The following is a 14,807-nucleotide window of genomic DNA, read 5'->3' on the forward strand; positions in this document are numbered from 1 at the left end:
GTTTCTTTGAGATTGGTATCTCAGATAAAAGTTCCAATTTTTTTTCTTGAAGCAAGTTTTGGTTCGTTCTGAACTACAAAATTGAAAAATCCAGGGGGACATGCTGCTATCCACCAAAGAAATCAGTCCGAAGTTACTCAACACCATTATTTTGTTTCAACCTTTGCCTATTAGCACTTGAAACATTCTATTAGGGAAGTAAAGAGACCTAACCATGTTAATAACCAGCAGGAAAACCTCCTTTTCTAGGGTCGCTGACACCCACAAGCTTACCCCTACCTTTATTTTTCCTGCTAGTTTCTACATCAACAAAAATGAATTGACAAATACTCCCACCAGCAAGGCTTTGGAGGACATGGCCCCTTTTACGAAGGAATGCTCTGATATTAGCAGGAACTTCATAGTGTTCACCATATGGTGTCGTCCAATTCTCATACTGCACCACGTTGGGTATCAGCTGCAAAGACAACATTGTATGAAGGATGTTAGAAGCTTGGATTGATGGCTGTTCAAACTAACTACTAAATCTGTGAAAAATGGATGTTAATATACCCTTGGTTGCAGGCTTGAACCCAATATCCAAATTCTAAAACTCATAGCAGAAATACATATGTTGAAGAAATCAACAACAGTATAAAATGCTATTACCAGAGCTTAATTCCCATCATGATATGTGTGTGTGTGTGTGTGGTCATATTACTCATGAGTCATTGAGCTCAGAATACATTTACACAGATATAGATTAAACTGAACATAGGAACTTACCCAGAAGCCAAACAAACAGCAACAAACTGGAAAGTGTAGATCTTGTAAATTTTAATAAAAACGGGGAAGACTAATAAAACAGTTGGAAACAGAATAAAAAATATTAATGAAGTTAGCATCGTGGACATTAATAAAAACCTGATGATAAACTCTGGGAGCAAGCACAGAATGGAGTGGATCCATGCCCCTCAAATGATTTAAGATAACCTCTGTAGTCCCAGCAATGATCATGGCTCCTCCACTTGCACCTACCACGGCTTTCAGTTTCTCATCCTGCAGAAGCATGGGAAGACATGGAAAGATTAAACAGTAGTGCTAGGTATAGAGGTAATGATTTCATGGCAAGCATGCACAATATCGGTCCAAAAATTTAGCAAAAGATTCTGGCAAAACAAGCTTTGCAATATTAGTTATCTATGTTCAGAGGCCAATAATGTAGGGTATGCTATCCTAGCCCTTTGTGCGTTGTGACCCCACTCAAAAAAGCATATTATCTGTAGGAAGATATTGGGATTCTGTTATCGACTAGCACAAAATTGAGTAGAGGAACCATGATATGTTGAGTAGAAAAATCTTAAAGCAGAATACCTTCAAAATGATAGTAGGCGTCATGGATGATAATGGCCTCTTCCCTGGGCGGATGGAATTGGGAGGTGCTGGAGGTGGAACGTCTCCATTGTTCATGGGGATAGAGAAATCATCCATTTCATTGTTTAGAAGTATTCCCGTACTCGGAGACAGTATATTCGAACCAAAATATGCGTTCACAGTATTGGTCATGGAGACAGCATTTCTTTCAGTATCTACAACTGAAATATGACTTGTGCCGTGATCATGGATCTGGTTCCACCTGACAGAAAAAAGAGTTCAGTGAAGATGATACTTATAGATGCTGTAAGATTCAAATAAAATATATTTAGTGCTTAAAGTTATAATCATGTAAACCATCCACACCCTCATCAAAGAAGTAGCGTACCTGCCACCATAATGACGAGGATCAAAAGTCATATTGTCATATATGGTTTTCTTTAACGTTTCAGCAAATTTGGGAGACAGCATGTCAGATACGACTTCAGTGACATTGATAAAATCAGGGTCACCAAGATTCATTCTAACAGCGAATGCATGTTTTAGAGCTTCAATTTCTCGATGGATCCCAAGAGGGCCCGAAAAGCCAGAAGGGGCTCCGTATTGGGCAAGAATGTTCAAAATCTGTGGCAGTGAAACTATTAATCGTAGTCTCTTTTTCTGCGAAGCATGAAGAAAGTAAGGACAAAGATACACACTTACAAGCATCATTGAAGCACCCCCCGAAGAAGGAGGGGGCATTCCAAGTATTTTGAAGCCTAGAATATCAGCAACGATTGGATCTCGCATTTTAACTTGATATCTCCGCAAATCCTCTCTTGTCAAGATCCCTCCAGCCTTCTGGATATCCTTAACCAATTTGGATCCTATTGACCCGTTATAGAAGGCCTCTATGCCATGCTTTGATATCTTCCCGAGTGTATGTGCTAGTTTCTGGTTGTAGCAGATATTTCCTGGTTGCAAAAGTTTGCCATTGGATGTAAGCAAGTCTCGAAGCCCCTTGTCAGCCAGAATCCCTGATTCTGTTTTGACCATCTGCATATGAAGGTACGGTGAAATTTTGAATCCTTTGCAAGCAAGCTGCTCAGCTGGCCTTACAAGCCTTTTCCATGGAAGCCTTCCATACCTTCTCCAAGCTCTGTGAAGACCAGCAAGTTCCCCTGGAACTGCTATTGAGAGCGCACCTCTAGCTTTTTTAGTAGCATTGCCAGCATACATATCCTGAAAAGAGAGAATCAATGTGAGTAGAGAGGGAGTACTGGTGGATTGATTCACTAGACAATGTTTCCCTTGATGAGTCTATGTAATCATGCATTTCCCTCATATTGTCTGAATAGAAATTGGTACCACCAGTGGAATTGTGGCACCCGAAGAGATCAGCTCTATGAAGGGCTATGGCATGTCTCATATGTAACACCAAGTGCGTATAACTTTTCAGGTGAATGATCTCTGTAAAGTTCAACACCATAAAAAACATAATTATTGAAGCAAATCGGAGCACCTCGGAAGCTTTCATAGGGGCAGTTTCTCTCATATCAAAGGCTTGTGCCTCTCCGCTAGCTAGCAAGATCAACATAAAGGATCCTCCCCCCATACCACTTGACGCTAGTCCCACGACTCCCAAGCAAAGAGATGCGGCGACAGCAGCATCAACTGCATGACCACCTTCACGAAGAGCATCCATCCCAATTCTGGAACATCTGCCATCATCAGTAGCAACAACACCATGGCTTGCCACAACTTCATGTCTTTGATGGGTTGGACCACCCGGATTGCCAAGACCAAAAGTAGGCAGCAGTGGTGAACTGAAGAGAAATGCAAGAGGTGTCCATAACAAGAGAAAAGCTGCAAACCAGAAATAGTGTTTAGATCAGCAACAGAGAAACTAAAAACACATTTTTTTTCGATCAACTTCGAATGAAAACAATAGGACAGGCAGCCTTCTTGCTTTAAGTTAACATCTTTGTGAGAGAGACAGGGGTGGAGGAAGAGGAGTTTGATGAGCCTCTTGGATCACAAATGTAAGTGACTTTTATCCATATCTACATCAAGCAAGCAATCAAATCAAATCAAATCAGACTACCATCTAAAATGCTTCGAATTTAGTGAAATAACTGGTGGGGGGGGGGGGGGGGAATGCTCCAGTTTCTAGCAAAACTAAAACTCTTTTGGTAAGAAACAAATTGAACTAACAGCCGCCATCAATAATCCACCAAGACTAATAGCAAAATGAAAAAAAACCGATAATATCACTCGTCCAGATGCGCATGTTAGAGATGGAAGAGGTCACAAAATAAACGGCAGAGTAGGATTACTTACATGCAGATGCCATTGAGTATAGAAAGCACAAGCAAAAGGAGATGTATTTCCACTCTCACCCAACTCACTTGGAAGGAGAGACTGTCACGGGAAAATTAGGACTCTATATTCTCAATTTATTCATGAACTAATCTATATTATAACTTTCATTAAAGGAAAAGGACAGGTTAACCTTGGTATGCTAAACTAGGAAGCAAATAAATTTCACAGTAACAAATTTATTTGCTACAGAAACCGGTCAGATTCTGTCAATCTTCATTCTCCAAATACCAGCATATGCAAATCCAATCAAAATCTATCTGCCATAGTTATCTCAGAAAGAAAATTTAATGAAAACATCACACCATAGACAGCACACATTTATAATCTTCTAGATATTTATTATCCATCTATCTGGCATATGATGCCAAGCCAACGCACAAAAAATTAAACGGCATGCTTAACTTAGCCTGAGTTGTTGTTATCTTCAAACATCTCCCAGATTCCTTTTAAAGGAAGAAATTGGATAACTACATTCAACACTCAAAAAATCTGGCATAGAATGATATGTCAATGCAAAAAAAAAAAAAATGGCAGCTTAGCCGAAGTTGTTGTTATCTTCAAACATTTCCCAGATTACTTCTACACAGAAAACACGACTGTTGAGAAAACAAATTAAAACAGTACATTTATATTTTGATGGTAATCCAATCAATAAAATCACAATTAGTAAACTTGTTTTTTTTTGTCCAATAAGATTACTATCAACCTATATTTGATGAAGTAATAAAAACTCTTATAATTCTACGGAAGTAATAACCTTGTTTTTTTATTGTCCTGGAATCACAATTTAAAAATTATTTTTTTATTATATCTTTTATGACATTTCTTGAAGTATTTATTTCATATTATATTTTTAAAATTACAAATAAAAATAAAATTTAACTTGAGTGTTTTTATAGTATACAGATAGTTAAATATTATCAGGTAGAATTTATTTTTCTTTTATTGTTATTGACTTGAGTAGCTTAAGGTTATTTTTTAAAATAATTATTAATATTTTAATAGTATTTTTAAATATAACAATTGATCTCCTGAAGATTTTTATTTAAAATCTTGATAAAAATACATGATGAAAAAAAGAACAAAGGCTGTATATTTTGGATTGAAATCCAATTTATACAATCATCAATTATATTAAAAAAAAATCAAGTAACACATTAATGATAAAATTAAAAAATTAAAAAAATTAAAATTTGTTTTCATAATTAAAATTTTAAATAATTAAAACAACATGACATTTAAATGAGGGAACTAAAAGGGAACACTCACATCACATGAACAAGAAAAAAAAAAAATTCCCTTTTCGGTTCTTCTTCTCGCGCGAGTTCATGGAATGCACTCCCGCAGTGAAAGTGCAGTTTAAAGAACGCTGAATGCATGCACATGTGGCAACCACCCATTTGGCTTTAGAGAAACTTGTCTCTGATAAAGACACTGAGTTAGTTGTCTTTTCGTAAGCTTTCAGTTTTGAGACACAGTTCAACTGCATGCTGTCTACTTTGACTCTCTTCGTTTGCACTCTTCCCTTTTTGGCCTGCTAAAGATGTTGGACCAAATTTGTTATACAGTGCTTTAAGATGTATTTTCCTATATTTGATTAAAAAAAAGATTTGGATTTAACTATAACTAACAATAAATTGATGAAGGGGTGAAGTTGTCTAATATCAATTAAGATTGAAACAAAATTGATAAAATTAAGAGATTAAGGACTCAATTGATAATGGAGGCATTGTTTGGGAGTAGAATGAGGCTTTCCCGTATTTCGAGGGTTAGGGACTCCTGCTTGAGTACATGCATGTGAATAGTAAATACCCATGGTATTCTTACAATCATACAGTATGATTATTGGATTCACCTTGCGCTCCTATTTCCCAGGATTTGTTCTTGAGAAAAATCAGGAGCAAACCTGTTTTCAGGATATATTAGGCGGCTGACGAGTAAACCTGTTTTCAGGATATACTAGATTCTATGCTTGCACGATGTTGCGGGTTCGTAGTATATTTGTGTATTGTTGTGAATTTATTAAAAAAATTATATAAAAAAATTATATGAAGAAAAACTATTATAATTTATAATGTTTTTAAAAAAAATACTATAAAATTAAATTATTAATCAGTTTAATATTTAAAAAATAAAATGAATAAAGAAAATTTAAAAAAAATAAATTATGTGGGAAAATATTATAGCAATTCACAATGTTTTAAAAAAAATATTTGATAAAGATAATTTTAAAAAAAATATAGAAAAACACTATAGCAAAACAAAATTATGTAAGGAAACATTATAATAATCTACAATGTTTTAAATAAAAAAATTACGAAGTAAAATTCTCAACTAGCTCGATATAAAAAAATAAAATCGACAAAAATTATTTTTTAAAAAAAATTCATTAAAAAAAATCATATAGGAAAATATTATAGTAATTTATAATATTTTAAAGAAAAAATTACATAACTAAATTTTTAATCAGTTTAATATTAAAAAAATTAATAAAAATAATTTTAAAAAATAAAAAAATAAAAACAATCTTAAAAAAAAACATGTAAATCCTTGAAAAACAAAAAAAACATAAAAAAAAAAACATGTGTCATGAGAAAAGCTACAATACTTTCCCCACACCATTTAGAGTATTAGTTAATTATACAGCTGACAAGGTGCAACCTCTTACGAGTATAATTTTAAATCTCGAATCTCGGCTTTCCTGATGAGTTAATTTATCCAAAACTAAAACTAATAAGAAAAATAAAAAACCTGAGTAACCTACAGGTTCATCCAATAAAAAATCTTGTTGTAATTTATTAATTATTAATTTTTTTAACAAAACAATATCTTTTTAATTTATAAAAATAATTAAGATTAACCCGATTAAGCTGATCAAAACTTGTGACCCGGACCGTGCCGGGCTGAGTTTAAAAACACTGGTTATAAGTGTGGTGCTCAAAAATTAACCCTCTTGCGCCAAATAAAAAACCAACTTAAATCCATGTAAGCCTAACTTGTATTAGATGATTACAGGTGTAGTAGTAACAGATGTTATAAAGGCTTAGCATTCTGACACATTAACAAGAAGAACTTAATCTATATGCATACAACTAAAAGCACTTCTTACATTTTTTTATATATATTGTGAATATTCTTAGATCAATGAGAAGCGATCAGCATGAGAAGAGTATCGTTTGCATCAGCTAATAGCCAGGAAGGCAATTCATGTTCCTACGATTGTGACCTTGTTTTCAGCATCTTGTCATCAGCCGAAGAATTCAAATAGGAGATCACAAGATCAGCTGCTTTGCATCCAGAGGCTATTGCTTTACCCACGGACAATCCACCTCTGTGGTTACCTGAAGATTTCATCATTCATCCAAGAATAAGAATTAGAGTAGGAATAAGAATTCAATAGGAGCAATGAAACTTCTCACATGTGGTCAACATAACCCATTTGCCTTATCTCCAGCAAAATTGCAGAGATTGGAGATTCAAATGAAATGCTACCAGTTTAGAATAGCACCAGCTTGAGGGGGGATCTTAGAATTACATGACTGGAAGTTAAATCCCAAATTTCAATCAAGAAGCACTTGCCTGCGTAGAAAAATCCAGGAAGATTTTTCTCCATTCTCTCAATTCCTTCTAACACTAAATCATAGTTCTTTCCATACAAAGGAAATGCTTTACTCCAGTAGTAATGACTGCAATCAAGTACAGTTGAAGCTGTAAGAGTATGGATCACAGTAAAGACAGTAACTCATTGCTCTTAATAAATTACTGCCAGCTTCAACTTGGGAAAAACAATAGACTAGGTAATATAATTAGCAGATTATAAACGGCTTAAGATTTAAAATACTTCACAAATTTCGGCTCTCCCTCCACCCCTAACAGCTGTCTAAGATCAGAAGTAACAATCGCTTTCAAATCATCCCTGAAAAATAAATTATTGGGAAAGAGTTTAGTTGATCAAAATTTCACCACAGTAACAATTAAAATCCAGAGTGGATAAGTGATCTTGTGTGTGAAACCAGAAAGTTGCTGACAGGAAATTACAAAATGAAAAGTTTGGAGCTTTTTATACGTTGACGCTTTTGCTAGTTCCTTGTTTCGGCTCCCACCAACAAAGGTGGTATAGAGATACAAGTCCTTGGGTGAACGATCTGGAAACATCATAGATGAGAAGAGTGTACCTGTGCAAAACAGAATTCAAGCATGGTTAGTGCAAGAGAGTATATGTATAGCTAACACATAGTGAAAATTATCCAAGTACCCCCACCGTGGTGAGCCTAGCAAAGTATTACCAAGAGTTTTTAAACCATTTTGTTGCTCCTTAGAAGGAACAAGAACTCCAAATCCTTCTAAAGGCCTCTTGACGTCCTCTTTCTTAAAGGTAGTAATTATGACTGAAAGTGGCATGTAACTCATCTGCATAATAACATGGAAAAGAATGATTCAAACCAAACCGCAAGGTTGTTAAAAAAACTTTCAGTAATTTTGGCTGGTCACTTCTGTATGAGGATGTCTCTTAGATGATAACAGTCAATTTGTGAAAAATAATCTTTTCACAGAAGCAAACTTATTTCGAGTCATCCAACTTGTGGTGCAGAATTTGCATCTAGGTAAGTATGATTTGTTCCAGGAAGGATATGCATATATTTGGACAAAAAAAATATAATAAGTTGGCATCTCATTTGGAATTTACGAGTTTTTTAGATTCTTGTTTGGTATGAAAGTATCTTCCTTTACTAGGAATAAGCAAATGAATTTGACAGAGAACGACCAGAAACTTAAATACAAATAACATTTTCAGCAATAATGCATGTAACCATACTGTGCATTTCATGTTCTGCAGCTATTTGAACAATGATGCTTGCATTTGTATACTACACCCCATGTGTAAGTAAATACATATGAAGGTATTTAATCAATAAACAAAATTGTTGGTACCTGAGGAAGAAAGTCCAGCGAGAAGCGATTTCTACCTTTATTAATATTAATTTCTTTAACATTGCACAATGGTGCCTAAATTACAAAAGTTCACTGTTAGAATGTGAAAAAAAAAAATCTTCTAAAAACAGTAAATGGTATTAGGAGTTGCATATGTGAATGTTTATGCACGCCAATGCATTTATGAGACAAAGAAGTTTATTTCTTAATCAACTCCTAAAAGCAAAAGGTAAATGCAGATGCACGAAGAGTATTCTTAAAATAGTCATAATGGTCAGTCAATGCAGAGATATTCAAACAATAAAACAAACGACCAAGTTTTGGAGTTACGAGTTCAAGTTCTTGAGAAACTTGACTTTTTTCACTCCAACTGTCCAAGTCAGTCTTAAGAAGTGGGGCAAGTGTTTGGTAATCACCTTCTCATTGTACAATTGTACTGTCTTTTGTCTCTTTCTCTCCTTCTATCTAGTTTATTTCTTAATCAACTCCTAAAAGCAAAGGGTAAATGCAGATGCACGAAGAGTATTCTTAAAATAGTCATAATGGTCAGTCAATGCAGAGATATTCAAACAATAAAACAAACGATCAAAGTTTTGGAGTTACGAGTTCAAGTTCTAGAGAAACTTTGACTTTTTTCACTCCAACTGTCCAAGTCAGTCTTAAGAAGTGGGGCAAGTATTTGGTGATCACCGTCTCAGTGTACAATTTTACTGTCTTTTGTCTCTTTCTCTCCTTCCATCTTGTTTATTTCTTAATCAACTACGCAGCAGTTGAATTCTTTCTCAGCACCAGTCACATTTTAAAGATGTAGGATATGCTTGACTGGATGACTCAGTTATGCAGTATCACAATAAGAAAAATTAAACTAAACAAAACCACCGAAAAATAAGCTCAATTAAAAAAGAACTAACCGTCATGATGATAGCATCATAAGATGATGCTTGTGCATGCTTGCCACCCTTAGAAGCATAAGAAACTGACCAGTTCTCAAAAGTTGACTTGCCATCATAACTGTAAGACAATGACAAGACCTTTGATTCTAGTTTAACTCCATCTTTCCCAAGCTCTGTGCACAGTGTATCAGTGAGTGTCTGCAAAAATACATAAACAAGAAAATAAGGACCATTTATTTGGTTTACAAGCAAAAAAGTACGTGCAAAGGGTCAGATTTCAACAACACTATCAGTAAGGATACCACTTAAGTCTCTGCATATTGAGAGAACGAGAGAGAGCAAAGAGAATTTTGAGTAGAGCTCGAAGGAAAGGTAATATTAAAATAGATATGGTGACCATAGATAAAATCTGAATGATAAGAGGAAATATGAACCTAAGGTCTACGACCTGGAACTTAACCATAGATTTCTGGTGCAATTTTGCTTCTGTATGAAAATCAAAATATTCATAAGGATGTTTTCACCTGCAGTGCTGTACGCAATGAAAAGCTGGTCAAACATCTATATCCTGAAGTTTTGGGTGTGGAATGATTTTATTCCTATCATTTCAGGCAATCTACTCCCCCAAATAAGAAGCTAATATTAGTGAATGCAACTTCATGACAGGAAATTCCATTATTCAGGATGAAACCGAATCATGTTAGGTTCTATGGCCACTGGTTCAAAATATGCTAAGTGAATGAAGTAGAACTACACGCCTATTAAGCTGCAAATATGAAAGGGGCTTGACTAAAGTAATCTGCAGGTGTATTTTGAAGGACTCAATAGCAGCCTAGAAAACTTATCCACAATTACTATTCAACAAAAGCAATAGTGGTAGCATCAGATCTGAACAGCTAAGGGATGTTCCTACTTCCTACATGTAAAGGTTATAAATAGTTCAAACCACGTCTTCTTGGAAAAGAAAAGAAACAGTACCCGGAATAACTACCTGCATTCCACCTAGAAAAGAAAATGAACCATGTTGACGTTTCTTTTTTTCCGAAGAACCTTTTTTTTCTCCATTCTTCTCTTTTTTGGCAGATAGCTTGGCTTTAACTGCCCCAGCTATGATAGAACCAAACCTGGTTGAACAGAAAAGGTTAGCATTAATAAAAAAAGCAGACATCATGCAGCGAGCATTACTAAATTAATAGAATGTCAATCATTGATCTGTAGTACTTCATCAGTGTCAGAGTCGTTCATCAAACTTTAACAATTTAGCCTAGAAGACTGCTTGCATCTATTTAAAATGTAACAATAACATGGCTGAACAAAAATACAAGCTCGCCCATTATTCATCTATTGATGAATAATGGGTGAGCTTGTAAGCAACCAAACTGCAGAGATTCAGCATAAAAATACAACTAGATTTCAAGCATCACTAAAGCCAGACTAAAACTAAAGTATTCAGCTTTATATTTTTCATCAGTAACTAAGCAGTTAGGGTCACTATGTGGATTTAAAACAAGTTTGCCACTGATCTCAACAAGCATCATACTGAGCCAAATAAAAAAGGCACATCTAATTTCAGAATGCTAAGAGAATAGAATATCAAGTTCAAATGTATTATGGCATCCGGTAAGAATCTTCCAGTGCTGTAAAAAGGCAACAATATATTGGTCTACCAATAACTTCACTAAATGTGAGATTTGCAAAGGACAGAAACTGGAAGAGAATGAATCAACTGCAGTCCAATTCAAACTCAAACAATGCAAGCAAAAATGAACTGATAGTATATAAAAAGAAGCATAGAATATACCGCTTCTCTAGATTCCACAGGTCTGGAAAATTGTGGCGTGCCTGTTTCAGGTAAAGACAATACTATCAATAAAAATCCAGAACGACAGGAAAAGAGTTGACGCCAAGAAGACCGTACCATAACTATTAAAATAGATGCCATAGTTCTTAAGAGCAGTTCAATAAAACTTTTAGTTTCAGTATCCTAAAGCAGATTCCATACTTCCTATCACAATTGAATATATTCAGATGCATAGAACCAGAAGATTCCCAGACCAAAGAACATTTTCCAGTGGTGTGCTAATAAAAAGATCCCATAACTTATACAAGTGGTCCAAATATCTTGGCCATTACTTACAGAAAGAGATTCAGGATCTCCAGCACTTGTGCCAGCAACAAAAGGATCGATAAGATAGTCAACAACCTTAGAAGGAAGAAACAGAAAAGTAAGATCAATGATAATCAAACACTTCTATATAAAAACCTGGTCTCATTTCAAAATTTAGACAAAACATAAAAGACCCTCTGCTGGTTAATACAGCAGGTATAAATCTGTTGTGTTGTAAAGAATACAATACCTCTTTCCCGAAATGTCGCTGAAAGAACTCACCAACACTGCAGGGTGAAGGTGTGAGTGAGGTGAATATCAAAACCTCATGATGTAAATGAGATAAAGAACAAGTGTGCAAGAGATGAACAACCTCAATAAGTTGAGTTCATCACCTTTCTTGTATATCAGTGTCAGACACTTTTGAGGACTCATTTTTCTTCCATAAGAATGGCTCCAAAATGATTTGCAACTGCAGCCAGAAAAATGCATGCCCTTAAGAATGCACAAAAATGAAAAGTTGCAGCTTGTTTATCAAGCTTGAACATCAAACTGAATCTTTGTGCAAAGAACCAATGGCATATTTTTTATTTTATTTTTTTTGACAAGTGATCCTAGTTAACTTTTTAAATTAATCAGAAGATTTCACGTTAACAAAATCATGCATGTCAGAAATGGTAGGCAGAAAAGGTGATCCTACTATCAATAATGAAACTACCAGCCAATCCTTCATATTCCTAGAAAACAAGATGCAATAGCAAGATTTCCAGAGCCCACCATGCAAATAAGAAACAAAGCAGCAAAAAGTGGTGGCTTTCAAGATTCCAGGAGCTTTCAGGTTGCTAACCAACAATCCTTCTATATGCAAAAATTAAGTTATGTGTGGCTACTGTTGATGAACAAAAAATATTGCATCATGAGGAGAAAAACAGCGGTGGGGTGCTTCTAATTTGTTGGATGGTCCTCAGAATTCTCCCAGAAAGACAAACCTTTGATTGCGCCGAGAGAAAGTTGCTCTTGATCAGTGCAACTGGATTTGTTGGTATCTGGCACAAAACATGAGAAAAGCATATGCTAACAGTAAGACAAACATAGCTGCAGGTAGAAAAAGGATAGACAAAGCACAATAAGCATGTTCCTTTCGTCTAAGAAACATGGTAAGTAAACTTATTAGTTGGCAACAAAGACACCATAAGATAGATATACCAGTACAGGCATTCCATTCCTCACAATATACCGTTTGTTCTGTGCAATTGGCTGCAAAGGTAGACATCAATAAATTAAGCCAACAAAAAAGAATCCACCACGAACTCTCAAGATTCAACTAGAGCACACAGGAAATCATTTCATAATATGGAGCACTGATAACCTAAGCATTTGAAAAAAAGAAATGGCATTAGGCTAGGAGATAAAGTTAAGAACAATAAGCATTACAAACTGTTGCCTAAAGAAAATGGCAAAAAGCAAAGAGATAAAGTTAATAAGCCTTACAAATTGTTGCTTCTCTCTAAGCCCAAGATCATCAAGTAAGCTTTTGACCTCCACTTCACTCTCAGTCTGCACAGAATTGGAAAAAAAAATCAACTTCACCAAACAAAAAGCACCGAAAACCAAAACAATCATTATCAAATGTTAATGAAGAAAGAATCCATGCAGCTTGCCAAAATAAACTCTCTGCCCCAAGAAATTTTTTTCCAATTACGCGCACTTATGATTCACAAAGCAAGAAGAAAAGATTAACACGAAAGACTGAAAAAAAAAACTTGGACAAATAAATGGTAACCATGGTATTAGCTCCTTCATCCCAAATAAGATCATGATGGGAGACACTTCTTAATTTGCCTCCAGCTCTTCCTTCAGCTTCAAAGACTGTCACTTTCACCCCATTTGATTTCAGCTTGTATGCAGCAGCAAGCCCACTTAAACAAAAACAAAAATACAAAAGGGGGGGCACAACCACACACACGCACAATTAAACTACAGAAAGAAAACCCAGAAACCAAAAGTACAAAAAAGAATGATACCTGACGCCTGCACCTATAACAGCTACATTTTTACTTTTCTTACTACCAAAATCGTCGTCTTTGGCCGCTGCAGTCATTTCAGAACTATCAGTCAGTCGTAATGTGGCAGCGTCAACGGATAGTAGTTGGTGGAAATGCAAAGAAGATGAACCAGTCGATGGTAGTTTCCTTTATGGGCTTTGCTTTCATGTTTTAGAACAAGAGAGAAAATTACAAGTTCTTTTGAGCCCTGCCCATCATTTTTACAGGCCCATTGGACATTCCAATGCTCTTCTTGTTATCCCACCACCTTTTTCTAATGATCTAATTTGTAAAACTTTAAAATAGATGAAAAATTATTGACTTTTAATTTAGAGATTTGAAATAGAACATTTAACATTTAAAGATTTAGACTAAATTTAATAAATCTCTACTGTCTAAAAAGTATCATTTATATGAGATGTTTATACTATGATGTATTCTCTAGAAATTATTTCTCTTAAATTCTTCACTAGGATGCAAAATTTGGATTTGAGCATGGAGAGCAAACCTTCATACAAGTTAGACACTCTCTTTAATTAACTTATTATCAAAGAAGCAGGCAATACATGCTTCTCTTATAATCAATCTTTATATGTTTTTTTCTGAGATAGCATGCTTCTTTCTTCTTTTTATAAAATAAAATTTTTGAGGCTAGCAAGAATGGAGATGTGAGTGAGAATATTATTCATTAAAATAGTATTTTCATGATTTTATCATTTTAAACAAAAAAACTTAAAATCAGTTGTTTGAGACATTAAAGCCTTTTCACAAAACCCGTTAGTTATTATCAAAATGATCATGATAAATTAATATTTTTTTATTTTAAAAATATAGTGAGATAATCAAAATACTTTTAAAATAAAAAATAAATAAAATTAGTGTCAAGAAATGTTTTTGTATTTTAATAATAATTTTTTTATTAATTATTATCGTAACAATGAGGAGCAATTTAACATATATATATATATATATATAAACAAAATGAATCGATTAAAATATCCTTAAAAACAAAACAAAAATGATATTAAAAGAATATTTTATTTTCTATTATTATTATCGTAACAATGAGGAGCAATTTAACATATATATATATATATATATATATATATATATAAA

At 34.5% G+C, this 14,807-nt stretch overlaps 2 protein-coding genes across 3 annotated transcripts; both read right to left on the reverse strand.

The window, feature by feature from the left end:
• Positions 1-131: 131 nt before the first annotated feature.
• LOC105112772 (gamma-glutamyltranspeptidase 1-like) lies at positions 132-3,841 on the reverse strand. The gene is made up of 7 exons (XM_011008613.1): positions 3,673-3,841; positions 2,855-3,198; positions 2,056-2,574; positions 1,742-1,977; positions 1,354-1,615; positions 904-1,038; positions 132-457 (listed from the first exon to the last, which is right to left on the reverse strand). Exons 1-7 carry the CDS (start codon positions 3,683-3,685, stop codon positions 218-220), a joined length of 1,749 nt encoding a protein of 582 aa, XP_011006915.1. The 5' UTR covers positions 3,686-3,841; the 3' UTR covers positions 132-217.
• A 2,840-nt stretch (positions 3,842-6,681) lies between these two features.
• HEMG2 (Flavin containing amine oxidoreductase family) lies at positions 6,682-13,851 on the reverse strand. 2 transcript variants are annotated; one of them, XM_011008611.1, is made up of 17 exons: positions 13,671-13,850; positions 13,430-13,565; positions 13,138-13,203; positions 12,853-12,903; positions 12,636-12,692; positions 12,042-12,118; positions 11,897-11,933; positions 11,677-11,742; positions 11,341-11,381; positions 10,531-10,663; positions 9,558-9,737; positions 8,647-8,721; positions 8,001-8,124; positions 7,781-7,889; positions 7,556-7,630; positions 7,294-7,400; positions 6,682-7,055 (listed from the first exon to the last, which is right to left on the reverse strand). In XM_011008611.1, the coding sequence occupies exons 1-17, from the start codon at positions 13,745-13,747 to the stop codon at positions 6,928-6,930; spliced, it is 1,539 nt and encodes a 512-aa protein (XP_011006913.1). In that variant the 5' UTR covers positions 13,748-13,850; the 3' UTR covers positions 6,682-6,927. The 2 variants fall into 2 exon arrangements, with proteins under 2 accessions (XP_011006913.1, XP_011006914.1); XM_011008612.1 differs by lacking the exons at positions 6,682-7,055; positions 7,294-7,400 and having other exon boundaries at positions 7,753-7,889; positions 13,671-13,851.
• Positions 13,852-14,807: the final 956 nt, after the last annotated feature.

The sequence above is a fragment of the Populus euphratica genome, unplaced genomic scaffold, assembly GCF_000495115.2.
Source record: "Populus euphratica unplaced genomic scaffold, PopEup_1.0 scaffold367.1, whole genome shotgun sequence".
Lineage (NCBI taxonomy): Eukaryota > Viridiplantae > Streptophyta > Magnoliopsida > Malpighiales > Salicaceae > Populus > Populus euphratica.

Coding starts and splice junctions, on each gene's coding strand:
- LOC105112772 (XM_011008613.1), bottom strand. Junction 2,575..2,854: donor CCCCTATGAAAGCTTCCGAG/GTGCTCCGATTT, acceptor CTCTCTTTTCAG/GATATGTATGCTGGCAATGC. Junction 458..903: donor CTCCCAGAGTTTATCATCAG/GTTTTTATTAAT, acceptor TTGTCTTTGCAG/CTGATACCCAACGTGGTGCA.
- HEMG2 (XM_011008611.1), bottom strand. CDS start 13,747: ATGACTGCAGCGGCCAAAGACGACGATTTTGGTAGTAAGAAAAGTAAA. Junction 10,664..11,340: donor CTGTGGAATCTAGAGAAGCG/GTATATTCTATG, acceptor CTGTTCAACCAG/GTTTGGTTCTATCATAGCTG. Junction 8,722..9,557: donor ATGATGCTATCATCATGACG/GTTAGTTCTTTT, acceptor TTTGTAATTTAG/GCACCATTGTGCAATGTTAA.